This window comes from Tamandua tetradactyla, chromosome 6, assembly GCF_023851605.1.
Source record: "Tamandua tetradactyla isolate mTamTet1 chromosome 6, mTamTet1.pri, whole genome shotgun sequence".
NCBI lineage: Eukaryota > Metazoa > Chordata > Mammalia > Pilosa > Myrmecophagidae > Tamandua > Tamandua tetradactyla.
In genome coordinates, this window is record NC_135332.1 from 143,060,625 (window position 1) to 143,079,691 (window position 19,067).

The 19,067-nt window shown below is 35.8% G+C and overlaps 1 protein-coding gene across 15 annotated transcripts in view; it reads left to right on the forward strand.

Moving 5' to 3' along the window:
* The first annotated feature begins 4,027 nt into the window (after window positions 1-4,027).
* Window positions 4,028-19,067, forward strand: part of VPS13B (vacuolar protein sorting 13 homolog B) — a 1,000,970-nt gene continuing 985,930 nt past the window's right edge. For 5 of the 15 annotated variants that reach the window (XM_077167321.1, XM_077167322.1, XM_077167317.1 and 2 more), the window contains exons 1-3: window positions 4,028-4,415; window positions 4,828-5,006; window positions 16,187-16,330. In XM_077167321.1, the coding sequence (XP_077023436.1) occupies window positions 4,860-5,006; window positions 16,187-16,330 (291 nt within the window). In that variant the 5' untranslated portion in view covers window positions 4,028-4,415; window positions 4,828-4,859. The remainder of the gene's footprint in view (window positions 4,416-4,827; window positions 5,007-16,186; window positions 16,331-19,067) is intronic. The other 10 variants (XR_013178354.1, XR_013178355.1, XR_013178356.1 and 7 more) reach the window with 5 other exon arrangements.

A 19,067-nucleotide genomic window follows, 5' to 3' on the forward strand; every position in this document is an offset into this window, starting at 1 on the left:
TGGTTCTTTGTAAAAATAAAAAATTCAAATGGTATAATATGGTTTAGAGAGTGCTTTTTCTTGCTCTCTCTCTTTTTAGTAAAAATGATCTGTGGCTTTTTTTTTTTTTGAATTTTTATTGTAGCAGCTTATATTTAAAACTCAAGATTTCCCATTTTAACCACTTTAGAAAGTGGTCTAGACCCCAATTTCACATTGGCATTACCTGGGAATCTTGAAAACCATTCCGGTAGTTGGGCCCTCCTCCCAATGATTCTCAAATATTTGATCTGTAATGGAGCTAAGGCAATAGTGTTTTTTAAGTTTCCCCATGTGACTCTACTATGCTATCAAGGTTGAGAACCACTGGTACGGAAAGGGAAAAAATTCTCCTTTCCACCTTTTATTCAAAAAATTAAAAAAAATAAAATTAAATGCCTGTTAAAATACATAAAAGCCTTTTTGGAAAAAGCAGTACGTAGCCTTTCTTGAAGGTGTGATGTAAAGTTAAGAATGATGGTTCTGGTGGATTGTTTTTTTTTTTTGGTAATCAAGTATTTCATATATATACAAAAATGTATATGACAACACTTAATGTATGTACAACCTAACCCCATTATACATTAAGATTTTGCCTTTTTTAAAACAAATTATTGTAAGTACAGTTGAATTCTCTGTATTCCTTTCCCCTGTATATTCATCCAACTTGCCCTCCTCAGAGGTAACTACTATCCTGAATTTGATGTTTAGCATTCTCTGGAAAGTTTCTTATACTATTTACATATGTAGCTATCACAATACATAGCATTGCTTGGGTTAAGCTCAGATCATGTCTATTATCTACCTTTATATTTGATTACAGAATGTTCCCTCCATAACAGATTAATCCCCAGATCTCAGTGACTTAAAACAGTAGTTTATTTCAGTCATGTAAAATCTTAACAGACGTTACTAGTCAACAGCTTGTGCTCATCTAGGCAGTGATTCACAGACGCAGAAGACCTTGTAGTCCTGTGTTGGATCCTACTTTTCCAGTTTGCTCATGTGGGAAAGTGTAAGGCTGGCATGTAGAAGGCTTTTATGAGGTAGGTCAGGAATTGGCCTACTTCATTCTATCCGTATTCAGGTGATCAGAACCTAGTCACCTAACAATATGTGTCTGAGCCTGGATAATAAACTAGCTATGTGCATAGGAGGAAAAGGAAAATGGATTTGTTGAATAATTGTTAAAGTCACTCTCTGCCACAACCCATTAATGCCACATAATATGCAATGTGCTCGGGCTACAATCCCTTTACTTGAAGATCTTATATATGTACTACACATAACAGAAAAATATAGAAATAGGAAATGTAATGAAGTAAATAATGAAAGAAAGAAAAACCAATCATTATGGGTTTAACTGTGTCCTCCTAAATGTAATTTCAAGTCTTATTCCTGAGTCTGGTGAATGTGACATTACTTGGAAATAGGGTTTTTGAAGACGTGATTAGTAAAGTTGAAGCCAGACTGGATGAGGGTGCGCCCTAATCTAACACGATTGGTGACTTTAGAATACGGCAAGTAGACAAAGGAGAGAACACCATGTGTTCACAGAGACAAAGACTGATGTGCTGCAACGCATTCTGAGGATTGCCAGCAAATCAATCAGAAGAGGCAAGGAAGGATTCTTCTTCAGAGGTTTCAGAGGGAACATGGCCCTATGAACACTTTGATTTTGGATGTGAGACAAAATATATCTATTGTTTTAAGCCAGCCGATTGGTGGTACTTGATAGCAGTTCTATGAAGGATAACACCCTTCACCCAAGAATTCCAAGCATTAGTTGCTGCTGGTTTATCAATATAACAAAAATTAAAAAAAAATCTTTTTCTACCTTTTTCTTCTTTTAAACATCACTGAAGCCTTTTTAAACTTCACCTGACTCAGGAGATCTATTGGCTGTATAATAAACCTGTCTCAAAGACTTCTCGAGAAGACGAAAACAATTTGTGAGAAAAATGGAATTTAGTATTCCACATATTTTGTTTCTGTATCTTGGTCATGTATCTACCCATATTTATTTTATATGTCTGGCTAACTTATTTTAATACACCGTTTCTATTTATTAGCTTACCACAATGACTATGCCCTTTTTCTTTTTTTTAGGAAGAGCCCTAGCTCCTCTTCTAGACCACCTAGAGATTCTATACCACTAGAGGCACCATTTTCATTATATTAAAACCTTCCAGTGATGCCCCTGTTTGCATTTCAAGCGAAGCAGAGAACTGCTTATTTAGCAGGTATCATAAAAGCCAATTTGGGTTATTCATTAAGGTATTTTTTTGTGAAGGGACAGCTACTATAAATGAGCAATTTGCTGCTTTGTGTGTGTATGTGTAACTTATTTTCATTAAGAAAATAAACCTAACCTCACTTATGTCTCTTTTCTATTGTCATAAGTTCTTTTCATATAATTTTGGATACTAGGAAAAAGCTTTAGGAATTTTCACATTTTTAAAAATCTTTCTTTTATTGTATAATGCAACATATATGCAAATCAAAGAAAGAAAAAAGCAATAGTTTTCAAAGTATTCTTCAACAAGTACTTACAGGACAGATCTCAGAGTTTGTCATGGGCTACCATACCTTCATCTCAGATTTTCCTTCTAGCTACTCCAGTATATAGGAAGCTAGAAGGAGTATTTTTTTTTATCAACGCAATTGACTTTTTTTTTTTTGTGGAAAATAACATATATACAAAAAAGCCATAAATTTCAAAGCACATCACAACAATTAGTTGTATAACAGATTTCAGAGTTTGGTATGGGTTACAATTCCACAATTTTAGGTTTTTACTTCTAGCTGCTCTAAGATACTGGAGACTAAAAGAAATATCAATTTAATGATTCAGTAATCACATTCATTTGTTAAACCCTACCTTCTCTGTATAACTCCACCATCACCTTCTATCTTTCTACCCCACTTTTAGGGATATTTGGGCTATGGCCACTCCAAATTTTTCATGTTGTACGGGTCTGTCAATAATATGGGGTAGGGAGATGGAACTCGCATTTACTTTTTTTTTTGCATGGGCAGGCTCTTGGGATTCAACCCAGGTCTCCAGCATGGCAGGCAAGAATGCTGCCACTGAGCCACTGTTGCAACGCCCAAATACATTTTATTTTACATTCACATTTACCTGGGTCTCCCGCATGCCAGACGAGAACTCCGTCTGCTGAGCCACCGTGTCCCCCCCACATTTACTTTTGATGAAGCATTTTCTGTTAAATACAGCAACAACCTGTGTGAATATTTTTTCAAAATGCGGTGGTCGGTGTTTTCTTCAGAGGTTATCAAAAAGAATAGAAGCTGGTCAAAAATGAGGCAGCATAATTTATGTTATTCCTTTAAACTAGTGTTTATTCGAGTTAGGTTGTTGGATTTCAACCTACCTAGAAGGAAAAGTAATATTTTAAACATTCATACAGCCTAAAAAAAAACCCAGCACAACTCTGAATTCATTCCCTATTAGTTATTTCTTCTAACTTTGTCTCTAGAACTCTCCTTTCCTTCTTCTGATTATTTCTGGAGCTCTTCAGAAGAACCATACTAGACAGCAAATCAATGCTTCTCTATAATGTTCTTTGATCATTCCTTCCCCACTTGATATCAGCAAAGTAGGAAATACTTCACTACTTGGCGAAAGTAACAGACCATAAGAGATTGTCTACTAGTTTGGTCAAAACCCATTCCCCAAAGTTGAACGTCCTAATGCTCCCAAGTCTGTCCCCACATCCGCCCTCCTGCAAATTAAACACGTATCGAAATTTAAATCTGCTTAAAAGTCGCTCAAGTTGTCCCCTTAACTTTGCTTCCTCCTACCTGCGGCCTTACTGACACTGTCTTCCCCACTGAACCCAAGATCGTTTTCTCAGGCCTTCTATTTTTGAAGAGAAAGAAGAAATTCTTTCTAGGGTTTTAAACTCTAGGACCCGTTTTCTTCCTCGTCACAGGCTTGCGCCCGCCTCTCGCCCCCGCCGCGTTTCCCCTCGTAGACGATCCTCCATTTGTATAGCCGCTGTGGTGCCAGGCTCCACCACTCGTAGCCACCTTCTCCCTGGAGCGCTACTTCCGGATCTCTGGTGTCTCGACTTTACTAGTCCGCCCCTCTCCACCGGACATGTCTTAGAGTTTTGTCTTAACAATTAAGGGGTCGGATTGGGGACGCAGACTAAACGGGCGCAAGTGTTCTTTCCAGAGAGGACGCACTGAGCGGTTTCTCCAGCCTGAAGAATCTGACCCTGCTGCGGACTCGGGTAGCGACGATGGTGGGGCAGTTTGTTTTGAGCACTGCGTGGCGCACACCCGGAAGTGGGCTGTAGAGGAGTTGCGCCGCTGCGGTGGGCCGGTGCCAAATACCCGGAGGTGGACGGGGCTCCGTTTTATTCTTTGGCGTGAGTGTCAGCAGAAGGTGGAATACGGCGGGAACGGGCCAGGGTTTAGTCTCATTCTATGGTGGTAGAGCTGGCTGGGCCCCGGAAGACCAGGGCCTCGCACACCGGCAGGCCTGGGAAGGGTCCCAGAGGGCATACCGCCTCACCTCATTCTCCCACTCCAGGGTACCCACTCTTTTCACGACACCACCTCCTCCTACTCCTCGCCAGGCGAGACTAGAGGAGCTGTGCTAGTGAGGAAAATCCCGGCTGGAGAAGAGCCCACTTGAATTTTCTCTTCTGGGAGGAGGTGAACGGCTCATTTGGTGGGAACTGCTGCTTTCCGGCTCCTCCAGCTTCTTAGGAATGATTTGTTTTTCGCTGCACCACGGACTCAATTACTTCTGTCGTTTTTCTCCTTTACCCGCTTCAGCTTCTGAATTCGGGCACTCTCCAGTTTAAAAGATGCTTGAGTCATATGTGACTCCAATTTTGATGAGCTATGTGAATCGCTACATCAAGAACTTAAAACCTTCGGATTTACAGCTTTCACTATGGGGTGGAGATGTGGTTCTCAGCAAGCTCGAGTTGAAGTTGGATGTTCTAGAACAGGTAAGTTATATAGTTGTCATTGATTGGAAATATTTTCAGTTTGTTTAGAAGTAAGTAATGACTGTTTCCTGCTTTTTGACTTTGTGCTTTACACTTTTTCTTTTCCTGCTAATATATTTGGGGTACCGAGAAACTAAAACTCTTACTTTACAGCATATGTTTTATACTTCGTTCCCAGGGCTAGTTTCCTAGAGTTGGAGTCTCCAAAGTTGCTTTGATTGATAGGAAGACTGTTTCTTGTCATCAGAATTGTTTAGCCTATGCACTCGTTTCAAGTATCATGGAATATGATAATTACCATGCCAAGGTTCTGTCTGAAATCAGAAAATATTGCATCCTTAATCTCCTTTTTGGGTAATGGAAGGGTCCAATTGCTTTTTTTTTTATTTTAAACTTTTTATTTTGAAATATTTTCAAACTTACTGGACCATTACAAAAATAATATTGTCCCCATACAGAGAATTCCAACAGCCATTTGCCACATTTGCCATAACATTCTATCTGTCCGTCTTTCTGTTTGCCCATCTGTCTGTCTATTTACCAATCCATTCTTTCAGCACTTGAGTTTAGGTTGTATACATCGTGCTCCTTGAACTTTTAATATTGCCATGCACATAATAAGGATCTTAACTTATGTATCCACCTTAAGTTCATAGTGAACTATGAAGTTCAAGAAATGTAACATTGTTATAAAGCTTACAGTCAGTATTCCAATTTTTTTCGTATGTCCTAATAATTTCCTTTCGACCCTTCTCTCCTGCTTTGTTAGGTCCTGTCCGGGATCATGTACTCCCTTTAATTGTCATTGTCTCCTTTCTTTTTTGTTTTTATTGTGGGGACATGCATACAATATAAACTCTCCCATCTCAACCATTTCCAAGCAAATCATTCAATGGAATTAATCACATTCGTTATATTGTGGTACCTTTACCATCTTCCATTACTAAAACTTCCCATCTTCCTAAATAGAAACCCTGCACCTGTTTTGCATTAACTTTCCATTCTCCTTGCCCCCACCCTGGCAACCTATACCCTAATTTCTGCCTCGAATGATCTTGCATATTTTCTGATATTTTCTTTGTATTTACCATGGGGCTTAAATTTACCATCTTAAACCTATACCAATCTTGTTTACTTTGATACCACCTTAATTTCAGTAGTATGCGCAAACTATGTTCCTATACTCCTGGGTCTCTCCACGTTTATGTAGTTCTTGTCCTTTATTACATGTTTATATATTATGAGTTCAAAACCACTGATTTTTCATTACATGTTGTGCATTTGCTTCTTACATCCCTTAGGAAGTAAAAAGTGAAATTACAAACCAAAAATACAACAGTACTGGCATTTATATTTATGCATACAGTTACTCTTCATCGAGAGCTTTATTTCTTCATGTAGCTTTGATCTGTTGTCTATTGTTCTTTCCTCTCAACCTCAGTTTAACATTTCTTGTAAGGTCAGTCTAATGGTGACTAAGTCCCTCTGTTTTTGTTTATATGGGAATGTTTTAAATTTTCCCTCATTTTTTGAAGACAATTTTGCCAGATACAGAATTCTTGGTTGGAAATTTTTTGCTCTTAACACTTTAAATATGTCACCCCATTGTTTTGTAGCTTCCATGGTTTCCAGTGAGAAATCAGTACTTAATCTTACTGAGGCTCCCCTGTATGTGACATGTTGCTTCTTCTGTGGCTTTCAGAATTCTCGCTTTCTCTTTGACATTTGACAGTTTGGTTATTATATGCCACACCTTGGGTCTGTTTGGATTTATCCTGTTTGGAGTTCATTGAGCATCTTGGATGTATATATTCATGTCTTTAATTAAATTTGGAACTTTTCAGCCATTATTTCTTCGAATATTTTCTCTGCCCCTTTGTCTCTTCTCTTTTTGGAATTCCCACAATGTATATATTGGTATGCTTTATGGTATATGACATTTCTTAACTTCCACTTTCTTTGGATTTGATTTTCTGTTCTCTTTCTAGCTTCCTGGGATAGAAGCTTAGGCCATTGCATTTTTTCCAACCTTATTCTACACAACTATATGCATTTAATGCCATAAATTTCTCTCTGACCTCATATTAGCTTTTTTTTTTTTTTTTGACATGGGCAGGCTCTGGGAATCGATTCCGTGTCTCCAGCACAGCAGGGAAGAATTCTACCACTCAACCACTGGTGCACCACCCCATATTTAGCTTTATACACAGTATTTCATATGTTGTCTTTTCATTATCAAACAGTTCAAAATTTCCAATATGATTTCTTCTTTAAACTATGAGTTATTTAAAAATATGTCGCTTTATTTCCAGACATTTGAGGATTTGCTTATTATTTTTCTGTCATTGATTTCCAATTCAGTGCCACTGTTGTCAGAGAAATAATTATTTGCATAACTTTGGCCCATTAAAATTTATGCCTGAGTATGTGGTCTGTAAATGTTCTATATGCAGTTGAAAAAAAATTAGAATTGTTATAGTGTTGTGTAAATGTTATTTCAAATTGATTATTAGAGTTCTTCAAATCTTCAAAATATATGTGGATTTTTATTCTTTGCTTGTTCCCATTGGTTGCTAGTAGAGGTTTGTTAGTGTTTCCAATCGTATTGTGGATTTGTGTATTTCTCCTAAATTTTAGTTTGTCATCTTTCACCTTATATATCTTGAAATTATGTTATTAAGTGCATAGGATCTAGTATTGTTATGTCTTTCTGTTGAATGTACTTTTTTAAAAATCATTTTGAAATGCCCCTCTTTTACTCTAGTAATTCTTATTCCCTGAAAGTCTTTTTAATTATATACTTTTAAAATGATTCTTATTGTTGTTTTTCCTAAAGATTACAGAATGCACATTTGACTTGTCTGAGTCTGCCTTAGATTAGTACTTTTAAAATTTCTTTGACAATGCAAGAATCTCCTAACAGTTTAGCTGCATTTACTTCCTATCTTTTTTTTGTGTTGTGCTTCTTCTTTCTGCTTGTTTTGGTGTGGTTGTTCTTTTTCCTGCTTTTTTACGGTGGAAACTTAGGTTATTGTTTTGAAATATTTCCTCTTTTCTATTAAAGGGATCACAACCATATATTTCCCTGTAAACACTGCATCTCCCAGATTTTGGTATGGTGTGTTTTCATTTTCATTCAGTTCAAATATTTTCAGTTTCCTTTGTGATTGCTCCTTTGACCCATTGGTTATTTAGAAATGTATTATATAATTTGCAAACATTTGTGGATTTCCCAGATTTTTTTCTGTGGTTTATTTTTAGATTTATTCTGTTGTGGTCAGAAAGCATGCTTTGTGTAATTTCAAGCCTCTTGGATATATTGAGATTTATGCTATGGCCTTGTGTATGGTATGTCCTGTAGTAGAATGTTTCATGTGCATTTGGGAAGAATTTTTTTTTTGCTGTTGGATGGAATTTTCTATAGATTTGGGTTAAGTTGGTTGATAGTGTTATTCAAGCCTTTTGTATCCTTGCTGATTTTCTGTCTCGTTCTATTCATTCTGTAAGTGACATATTGAAGTCTTCAACTATTATCATTGTATTTTCTATTTCTCCTTTAAATTTAGTCAGTTGTTTGTGTATTTTGGTGTATTGTTTTTATGTGCATATACATTTGTAATTATTGTACCTTCTTCACTAATTAAACCTTTATCATTATAAAATGTCCCTTTTTATCTTTAGTAGCATTTTAAAAAAAGTTTATTTTGCCTGGTATTTTGGTATAATTACTCCTTCTCCCTTACGGTTATTATTTGCGTGGTATATATTTTTGAATCTTTTTACTTTCAAGTTATTTGTGTCTGAATCTGAAGTGTGTCTCTGTTGAAGAAAATATAGTTGAATCCTTTGTGTTTGTGTGTGTGTGTGTGTGTGTTTTAATCTAATTTGACTATTTTGGCTTTTGATTGGAATGTTTAATCCATTCACATTCAATTTGTTATGTTTTATATGATTGCATTTGCATCTGTTTTGCTATTTGCTTTCTGTGTCATGTCTGATATTCCTGTAACTATCTTTCTTTGTATTAAGTAGATATTTTCTAGTATACCGTTTAAATTCCTTTGTTGATTTTCAAGGTGTATTTTGAGTTATTTTCTGAGTGGTTGATCAGAGGATTACAATATACATTTTGTTTATCAAAATCTACTTCAGATTAATGGTATCTGTATTCCATTAAAATATAGAAACTTTTCCTTTTATACCTCCATTTCTCCCATCTTCTGTGTGGTATTATTATTATTATATACTGCAACTTTATATGTTATAAGGCCAATAATACAGCTTTACAATTATTGTTTTAATTATCTTTTCAATTAGGAAAGAAAAGAGAAAGAAATACATAGATACGGTTTTTAAAATTACTTACATATTTACCTTTTTTTGGTGTTTTTGTTTCTTTATGGATTTGTGTTACCATCTGGTTTTATTTCCTTTCAGTCTGAGGGACTTTAGTATTCTGTTATCAGTGAATTATATCAGTGTTTGCTTATTTGGGTATGTTCTTATTTTGTCTTCATTTTAGAAGGGTAGTTTTGCTGGATATAGAAATCTTGGATTTTGTTTTCTTGTCTTTTGAATATATCATCTCACTGCTTTCTTTCTTCTACTGTTTCTGAAAGGAGTTAGCTATTAACTTTAATGGGATTCCCTTGTATATGATGAGTCATTTTTCTCTTGCTGCTTTCAAGACTTTATCTTTATCTCTGACTTTCAACATTTTGGCTATGATGTATAAGGGTGTAGATTTGCTGATTCTTTTGCCAGCTCAAATTTGCTGTTGAGTCTTTTTGTGAATTTTGATTTCTATTATTGTACTTTTCAACTCCAAGATTTCTATTTGGTTCTTTTCCGTGTTTTCTTTGTCTTAATTGGCATTCTCTATTTGGTAAGTCATTGTTATTATATGTTCCTTTAATTATTTAAACATGATTTCCTTTTTCTTTGTATATATTTTAATAGATGTTTTGAGTGCTGCCAAGTCCTACATATGCGCTCCCTCAGTGATAGTTTCTATTAACTTTTTTCCTCCTTTTGTATTCTTTGCATGTCTCATAAGTTTTTGTTGAAAACTGGATGTTTTGGATAATGTTATTAACTCTGGGTTCCAATTTCCTTCCACCAGAGGATGGTTGTTGTTGCTATTTGTTAAGTTAGTGACTTCTCTGAACTAATTTTTTGGTGTCTGTCCTCTTTGCATTCTGGCCTCTGATGTCTCTTCTTTTTTTAGACTGTTTGTCTTGTTTTTAAGGCTGGCGTAAAAACCCTGGCTTAATTATCAGCAGTTGTTGCTTAGAGTTTACTTAAACCTTTCAGTCAGTAAGGCTTCCATCCTTATGATATATGTGTATTAGAAAGTGTTTTCAAAGTTCATGGGGCTTACAAATCTACTGTTTTTTTTCTTTATACGTTTACAAGCTGTCATGATCAGCCAGGGATGAGTAGCTTTCTAGAGCCCTCTCTAGTGTTTTCTGAGTGTGCACAATCTTGTACATGTGTACAGCCTCCCAGACTATATGAGATCTTAGCAAGGTCTTCCTTGGCTATCTTGTTCTCTGGATCTCTGTATTAATTTTTTGGCTGGTCTGCTGTTTTGTTGCTTACTCCAGTTAGTATCTTGACCTTATACTAGCCTTCCCTTTTTGCTTCCAAGATTTCTGTTTTTAGTTTTTGATTTTTTTTAATTGTAAAATATAACATATATACAAAAAGCAAAAAATTTTCAAGTGCATTTTAACAAGCAGTTATAAAACAGATTTTAAAGTTCGGTATAGGTTACAGTTCCATGATTTTTTGTTTTTTCTTCTAGCTGCTCCAAGATTCTAGGGACCAAAAGAAATATCAATATAAAGATACGGCAGTTATACTACTCATTTGTTAAACCCTATCTTCTCTGTATGACTCCACCATCACCTTTGATCTTTCTCCCACTCTTTAGGGGTATTTTGGCTATGTCCATTCTAACTTTTTCATGTTGGAAGAGGTTGTTGATAATATGGGATAGGGGGATGGAATTAGTTGATGTTCAAGAGAGGCTGGCCTCTCTGCATTTCAGGACTTATCAGGTCCAGAGGCCCATTTGGAGTTTGTAGGTTTCTGGGAAGTTACTCTAGTGCATGGAACCTTTGTAGAATCTTATACAATGCCCTAGGTATTCTTTAGGATTGACAGGAATGGTTTTGATTACAGTTTGGTAAGTTATGATAGGTAGCCATGTCTAACTGAAGCTTGCATAAGAGTGACCTCCACTGTAGCCTGTCGACTCTATTTGAACTCTGTCAGCCACTGGTGCCTATTTGTTACACTTCTTTTCCCCTTTTGGTCAGGATGGCATTGTTGATCCCACAGTGCCAGGGCCAGGCTCATCCCTGGGAGTCATCTCCCATGCTGCCAGGGAGATTTTACCCTTGGATGTCATGTCCCACGTAGCGGCAGAGGGCAGTGGTTTCATTTGCAGACTTGGGCTAGAGAGAGAGAGAGACCATATCTGAGCCACAAAAGAGGTCCTCTAGAGATGACTCTTAGGCATACCTATAGCTAGGCTAAGCTTCTCCGCTGCGAACATAAGCTTCACAAGAGACGCTTCAAGATCAAAGGCTTGGCATATTGATTTGGGTGTCCCTAATGTTTTACAGAGTATCCAGGGTTTCCCTGGTAGTAAAGCTTAATAGTTCCATATTTTTTTCTTCCATCCCTTGAGGGACTTTGCCAATACTTTTTTTTTTTTTTTTTGTACATGGCCAGGCACCGGGAATCGAAGCTGGGTCTCCGGCATGGCAGGCGAGAACTCTGCCACTGAGCTACCATGGCTCTGCCAATACTTTTTGATTATGTGCTTAAAATGCTCTGGGATGTATCCAGGTATTACATTAAGCTATACAGGATTAAATGCCCTCAGTTTTATTCTTGGCGCCCTGTGTTTGGATTGTTTATATGATCTATCCAGACAGGTTGAGTTAGATTATGTGCTGCACGAAACTTAGGTTCTGGACGAAATAAAATCTTCTTTTGGTATTAAAGAGTAAATGAAGTTCTAAAATCAGACTATGTCTTCCTTACCCCTGTATTCTGAATTAATTTAATACCAACCTGATTAGCTTAGTTCTTATTTCTAAATATCAGGTTATAGATGTATCAAACATCCTCTCAAAATCCAGAAAAAACAGTTACTACTCTAGACTAAATGTAACTACTGTCAGAGCTTACAGTCTAGGCCACTATTTTCTTATAAGTATTTTCTAAACGAGATCATACAGTATTTGCTTTTTTGTTTCTGGCTCATTTTGCCTCACTAAATGTCCCACAAGTTCATTTACATTGTTGTGTGGTTCACAACTTTGTTCCTTTTGGTAGCAGCATAATAGTCGATCTCATGTATGCACCATTTTCACCAGTCTACTTCTCAGTTAGTGCATCTTTCAGCCACCTCCATCTTTGGGCCTCATATATAACGTCCAGAGTCAACAGTCCATCAGCACTCTCAGTTTTAGATAATTTCATTGTTCACAAGAGAAAGATAACCAAAAGACACGTTCTTATCAAATAGAGATTCCAAACCTCCCCTAACTCTTTGTCCCTCCCTCCGTAACCCTGCAGTTGCTGCAGTACTGTTGATGTTTTCCTGTTAAACATAGCCATAGCTTGCAATAGCATTTTCCCCCTATACCCTGAAATTATAGACTATACAGGATCCATACCTTTGCAATAGTTCATGCAAGAACTTATTTATATTTGTAGTGTTTATTGGTGGGATGCATGAGTCCATACAACCCCTTTCAATCATGTTCACCTTCAGTATGGTAATATTAGTTATAGACCCGCTAGTGAACTGCCTTCACTTCTATCTTTTCCCTTACATTTAAGTTTAATCTCATTAGCTGTTTACCCATCTTAAGCTACCATGTATCTCTAGGCCCTTATATCCTGTATTATAAGCCTCTGATTTTACCTTTACCATGGTCATAAAAGGATCTGTTGTTTTTAACAACTCTGTCCAGTTTTGTTATTGCTTTTCGGAGAGGTGATTTGCTGAGCTCACCTAGCATTTTTGAAATCCTGTTCTATATTTATTTTTAAAGTATCCCTTTTTTCCTTATTATAATACTTTTTGATAGCCTACCTAGAATTTGATGTTTGAGAGCAAGTCAACCCTCCTCTTAAATTTTTTGATACTAATATTCTTTGTTGTCATAGATGTCAAGTCTTTAGGGATGCATTTTTCACAATGTATTTCTGAAAAATTGCAAGTAAATAAAATACTTTTTAATTATAGAGTCATATTTTGAAATGGGAAATTGAGAATGAAAAGAAAATCATTTGTTTGTGGTTACCTTAAGCAAGATCTGAGAATATTACCAATATTTATGTTTTGCTTTTTACAAGCGTGTATGTGTTCTCATTTGTTTCTCACAACAACCTTGTAATGAGGAAAACACCTTGCTTATATGTCTATTGAACTTCAGTTGGTCCTCCAACATGGGCCCTAGAACAAAATCCTATGTTCTAATACAGAATATTGCCTCTTCTATTAGTGTTTAGCTACTAGCTCAAATGAATAGTGGCATTTAATGATCAGAAGGTTGAGGTTGATTCAGATGGTCTTAACTTTGCCTTGAAAAAATCCACTTTGTGCCCATAGACTGCAACTAATGGTAGTCATTTAACAATTTATCCCAATTCAGGTAGTGGTAGAGGTAGTAATATAATCAGCTCATTGTCCAAATGGATGTATAAATGTGGAAACATTCAGTGCCCCAAATGGGAGTGTAGAAGCAGTATGATAGTGTTTATTAAAATCAAAGACTCTGATGTCTTATTCCCTAATTTTGAATCCTGGCTTTTCTTGCTGAGTCATCTGAGGGAACTTTAACCTTTATGTGTATCTTATTCTTTGTCTGTAAAACGAGGATAATAACAGTAATATACCTTTTAGGTTGTTTTGAGGATTAAATAATTGCATGCAGATAAAGTATTTAGAACAGCATCTGGTACATAGTAAATGCTCAGTAAATATTGTCTTTGTTATAGACACTGATCAATATGCAATCCTGGGCCAGCTGATTAATGCTTGAAGAAATTACTACAGCTTTGAAATTTATGTAATTGTAAGAAATATTTAAAAAATTTGACCTTCCATTAGAACAGAGTAGTAGACATAGATTTTTAGTATTCTGACTTTTTTTTTAAACATGGGCAGGTACCAGGAATCGAACCTGGGTCTCTGGCATGGCAGGAGGGAACTCTGTCACTGAGCCACTGTGGCCTGCCCAGTATTCTGACCTTTTATTAAAAACTGATTGATGATATAAATTAGGCACACACATTTGCCATAATAATAGCAATCTTTATAATGATTACTCTTTGAGAAAAGGAGTGTTCTAAGGACTTTATATAAAATTAACTTATTTACATCTCAAGGATATTATTTTTAACCACATTTTATAGGAAAGAAACTGAGGCAGAGGTACATAGGTGCCCGGTGTCACTTGGCCAGTAAGTGGCAGAGCTAGGATTTGAAGTTATTGGTCTTAAACCACTTTCCTACCCTGTGTAAATTTAGCTACTTTACTACTGTGTTGCTGAACTAGTAGGTGAGCAAATAGTTGGATGAATGAAGGAGTAAACTTAATATTTATATGAACTTTCACAAATAGAGATATGTAAAATAACATTGTAGAAATATGATGGAAATACAATCTAAATACAATGTGCTCTTTTTTTCTTGCTTTGTTGACTTGTTGCAAAAAAGTTTATCTGGAAGCATAGAAGTTAATATGAAGTAATTGTGTTGATATTTATGTCTTTATCTCCAACTTTCTATCTAATAATAATGGAAACCAGCCAGAAAATGTAAAAAATTGATGAACCATGTAGTATCCAGGTACAATTTTTATTTAGATGAAGCACAACAATTATTTTTTGAGATCAATTTTTATTTTGTTTTGCCATTCTCTTATCTCCAAATCTACCTCCTTTTTCTAACTTGCCTTCCAATCCTATTGAAACTGTTAGTTTAAAACACATTTGAGTCATATTTCTAAAGATTTAAAAAAACATACCACTGCAGTTATCTCAAGTACTGCTGCTGTCTACTGCAGTAGCACTATTATTACCATCGCCATATGATGAATCCTTTTTTTGCTTAACAGCTTTTTAAAAATGTTTTTATTTAGAATTATGCACACATGTACAGTACAACCATATTCTAACAATCATTTGTTCACAATATCATCACATAGTTCTGTATTCTTTACCATGGTCATTCTTAGAACATTTGCATCACACTAGAAAAAGAAATTAAAAGGAAAAAAAAGAGCTCATACATCCCATTAGCTTACCTCTCCCTCTCATTGATCCACAGTATTTCAGTCTCCCCAATTTTTATCCTTTATCTCCCCTATTATTTATTTATTTTTATCCTTATTATTATAATTTTTTTTACTCATCCGTCCATACCTTGGATAAAATCATCATCAGACACAAAGTTCTCACAATCACACAATCACATCGTAAAAGCTGTATAGTTGTTCTGTCTTCTTCAAGAATCAAGGCTACTAGAACACAGTTCAACAACAGTTTCAGGTACTACCCTCTAGCCACTCCAATACACCATAAACTATAAAGGGCTATCTATATAACGTGTCAGAATAACTTCCAGGATAACCTCTTGACTCTGTTTGAACTCTCTCAGCCACTGACACATTATTTGTTTTATTTCTCTCTTCCCCCTTTTGACCAAGAAGGCTTTCTCATTCCCATGATTCCAGGTCCTGGCTCATCTCCAGGAGTCAGGTCCCACGTTGCCAGGGAGATTTACACCCCTAGGAATCATGTCCCATGTGGGGTGGGGGGAGGGCAGTGAGTTCACTTGCCAAGTTGGCTTAGATGGAGAGGCCACAATATGATGAGTCTTTATAATGTAACAGGCCTCGTACATTATTTCCATTCTGCAGAATTGAGGCCTAGAGAGGGTAATAGCTTATTAAAATGTAATTCATGCAATGAGTTTTGTAGTTTATTATTAATTATGAGTTATTTGATGCTACTTTTTTTTGGCATGAAAATAATTACCAAATTATTTTTGCATTGCAAATTTCTTTTCTCTTTTCAGAATAAAATGTGAATTTTAGAGTGAAAAAATATTCAAGCACTTGCTAACTTATTTTAATATTCTGTATTTTAAGGAGCTGAAATTACCATTCACTTTTTTAAGTGGACATATTCATGAATTGAGGATCCATGTGCCTTGGACAAAACTGGGTTCTGAACCAGTGGTAATTACTATCAATACCATGGAATGCATTTTGAAACTTAAAGATGGAATCCAGGTAAGAAATGACGGAACCTACTTGTTTACATTAGCTTTAATAGTTATTAATAATTGACATTTCTTTAACTTTTGGGGATATGTTAACTTTTATGTAAATGAACCTTAGCTTATATACGTCTTATTTTTTACCTGCCTATTAAAGTAAGAACCTATTTGCAAAAGAGTATTCTTGAATTTGGATAAAATATCTAATGGATGTTATACTATTTTTACATAATGTACTCATCACTCTTCTAGAGTTCATGTAGATTGCTATTACCTATATCTACTGTAAAAGTGGAACCTAATTACATCCAATTTTTAGGTGAAGAGTTTTGAATTATTGCAAAGGACCTATATGAATTTTTATTTAAATGGCATTTTTAAATCAGGAGTAAATCCCTCAGGCTATATATTTTAGAGTTGAAAATATATTTAATTTACTTTTACACAAAGTGTCTTTGTTGTTACTGACATTTTGGCCAGAGAAATTAAATTTTTTTTAACTTATTTCTTCATTAAACCATCTTATATTTGATTGTGGGTTTCTTTTTTTGGTGAGGTATAATATTAGTTTTAAAGCATTTCTACCAAAATTTTTGACATAGGAAGCTTGTAGGTCTGGACAGCAGCCTGTAGTCATGAACATTTCCAGTTTCGTATTGAAGAAAAGTAACATCACTGTCTTTTTTTTTCCTTCCTGAAAATCCATTTCTTTATTTTGGTACAATAAAAATAAACCCCCAACCTGTAAAGAGGGTTTTTATATTGTTAAAGCACGAAGTTAGAGTATAGGAACACCAAGGATATCATATATGCTTTAAAAAAAGTGTTATTATTTGGATTCAAGCAAACGTCAGTGGAGGAGGGAGTAACTAATAATCTCACTCTGCTTATTTTCCATAATTTCACTAAATCATCACTGGGAAAGCTAGTGGTTAGGATGTCACATAGTTATGCCTGAATCTGGTAAGATTGGTGAAATCAATTGAATCAAGCTAAACTATAAAAACATGACATTTTATTTCCCTGTTCTCTCGTTACTGGGATAGGAGGGGATTCTACTTTATATCCCTCATGGGCTAGTGGAAGGGCAAAAGTAGCCCTTGTGTTACAAAACTATGGTTCCTTTTGTTTAGTGTTGTAAAAGAATCCCCCAAATTCTTGGGTGTTTGACATCTCTTGGAAAGCAGAAGCTAAGAGGCACACTGATGTCTGGATTTTCTTAGGTGGAGAACATGTACACTAGGAGTTCGGTTGATAGGCTATTAACTTTAAAATAATGATGCTCCTGCTGAGCAGTGGGTTCAGTCAGTTGATCAGATTACCATATCCAGATCTTTAAGTGGCACATCTGAATTGAGTTCTCATTTGTAAGGTCATGGCTTCAACTCCATTAGCTGTCTTCTCTTTAATTTTATGCTTGTCAGTCCTTCCCAGCTCTAGCAGCAACTGCTTGGTAAAACTTTGCCACAAATATTGGTTCACTGACCTACAGTTGCTTGACAAAGTCATTGTACTTTTCCTCAGTCCAACCTTGAAATGACTGATCCCAAAGACCTATGTGGCACTCAGAGATACACGGTGGTTGGTTTACCCCAGACACATTAAGTTGCTCCAACCATCCAGGAGTGGCTGTAATTTTCCTGACGCTGCCTTAGCTACCAAGTCCTGTAGAAAATGTTCATGCTGGGGCCTGGACCAGCTGGCAAACCAGTGCAGAATACACTTCCTCTCCTGGGGAGTGATTGAAGACATTGGGAGATGAAAAGCATTGGTGATACTGTCTGGTACTGAGAGTAAGGGAGGAGAGAAGGATAGTAGTAGCAAAGAGGAAGATAACTCCAGTGGATCCTCCTGTCTCCTCTCAGAGAACACCCGGAGACTGTCATATGAGTCCTTAGACTCCAACTACCACTCCCGCTTCCATGTTTCCTGAAAACCCTGTCTTTGTCATTCATTTTTCTTTTTTTAAAATTTTATTAGAGAAATTACAGGTTTATAGAAAGTCATGCCTAAAATACAGGATTCCCATATACCACCCTATTATTGACATCTTGCATTGATTTGAAACATTTATTATAATTCATAAAAGCAGATTTTTATAATTGTACTCTTAACGATAGTCCATGTTTTCTTTTATTAATTAAAAAATTTTTTTTTAAATACCAAAAAACACCAAACGCAAACATCTTTTGATCATTCCGTTCTACATATGTAATCAATAATTCACAATATCATCACATAGTTGCATATTCATTATCATGATCATTTCTTGGAACATTTGCATCTATTCAGAAAAAGAAATAAAAAGACAACAGAAAAAAATTCATACATACCATACTCCTTACCCCTCCCTTTCATTGTTCACTAGCATTTCAATCTAAATTTATTTAACATTTGTTCCCCCTATTATTCATCTTTATTCCATATATTTTACTCATCTGTTGATAAGGTAGATAAGAGGAGCATCAGACACATGGTTTTCACAATCACACAGTCACATTGTGAAAGCTATATCATTATTCAGTCATCATCACGAAACATGGCTACTGGAACACAGCTCCACATTTTCAGCCAGTTCCCTTCAGCCTCTCTATAACATCTTGATAGTACATGGTTTTAACTTTAGCATTCACTGTATGTATAGTGCAATCTCATGGATTTCAAAATTTTTTTATCCCATTACCATTTATATAATATAATACTTCCCTGTTTAACCACATTCAGATATGTATTTCATTGCTGTTAATTAT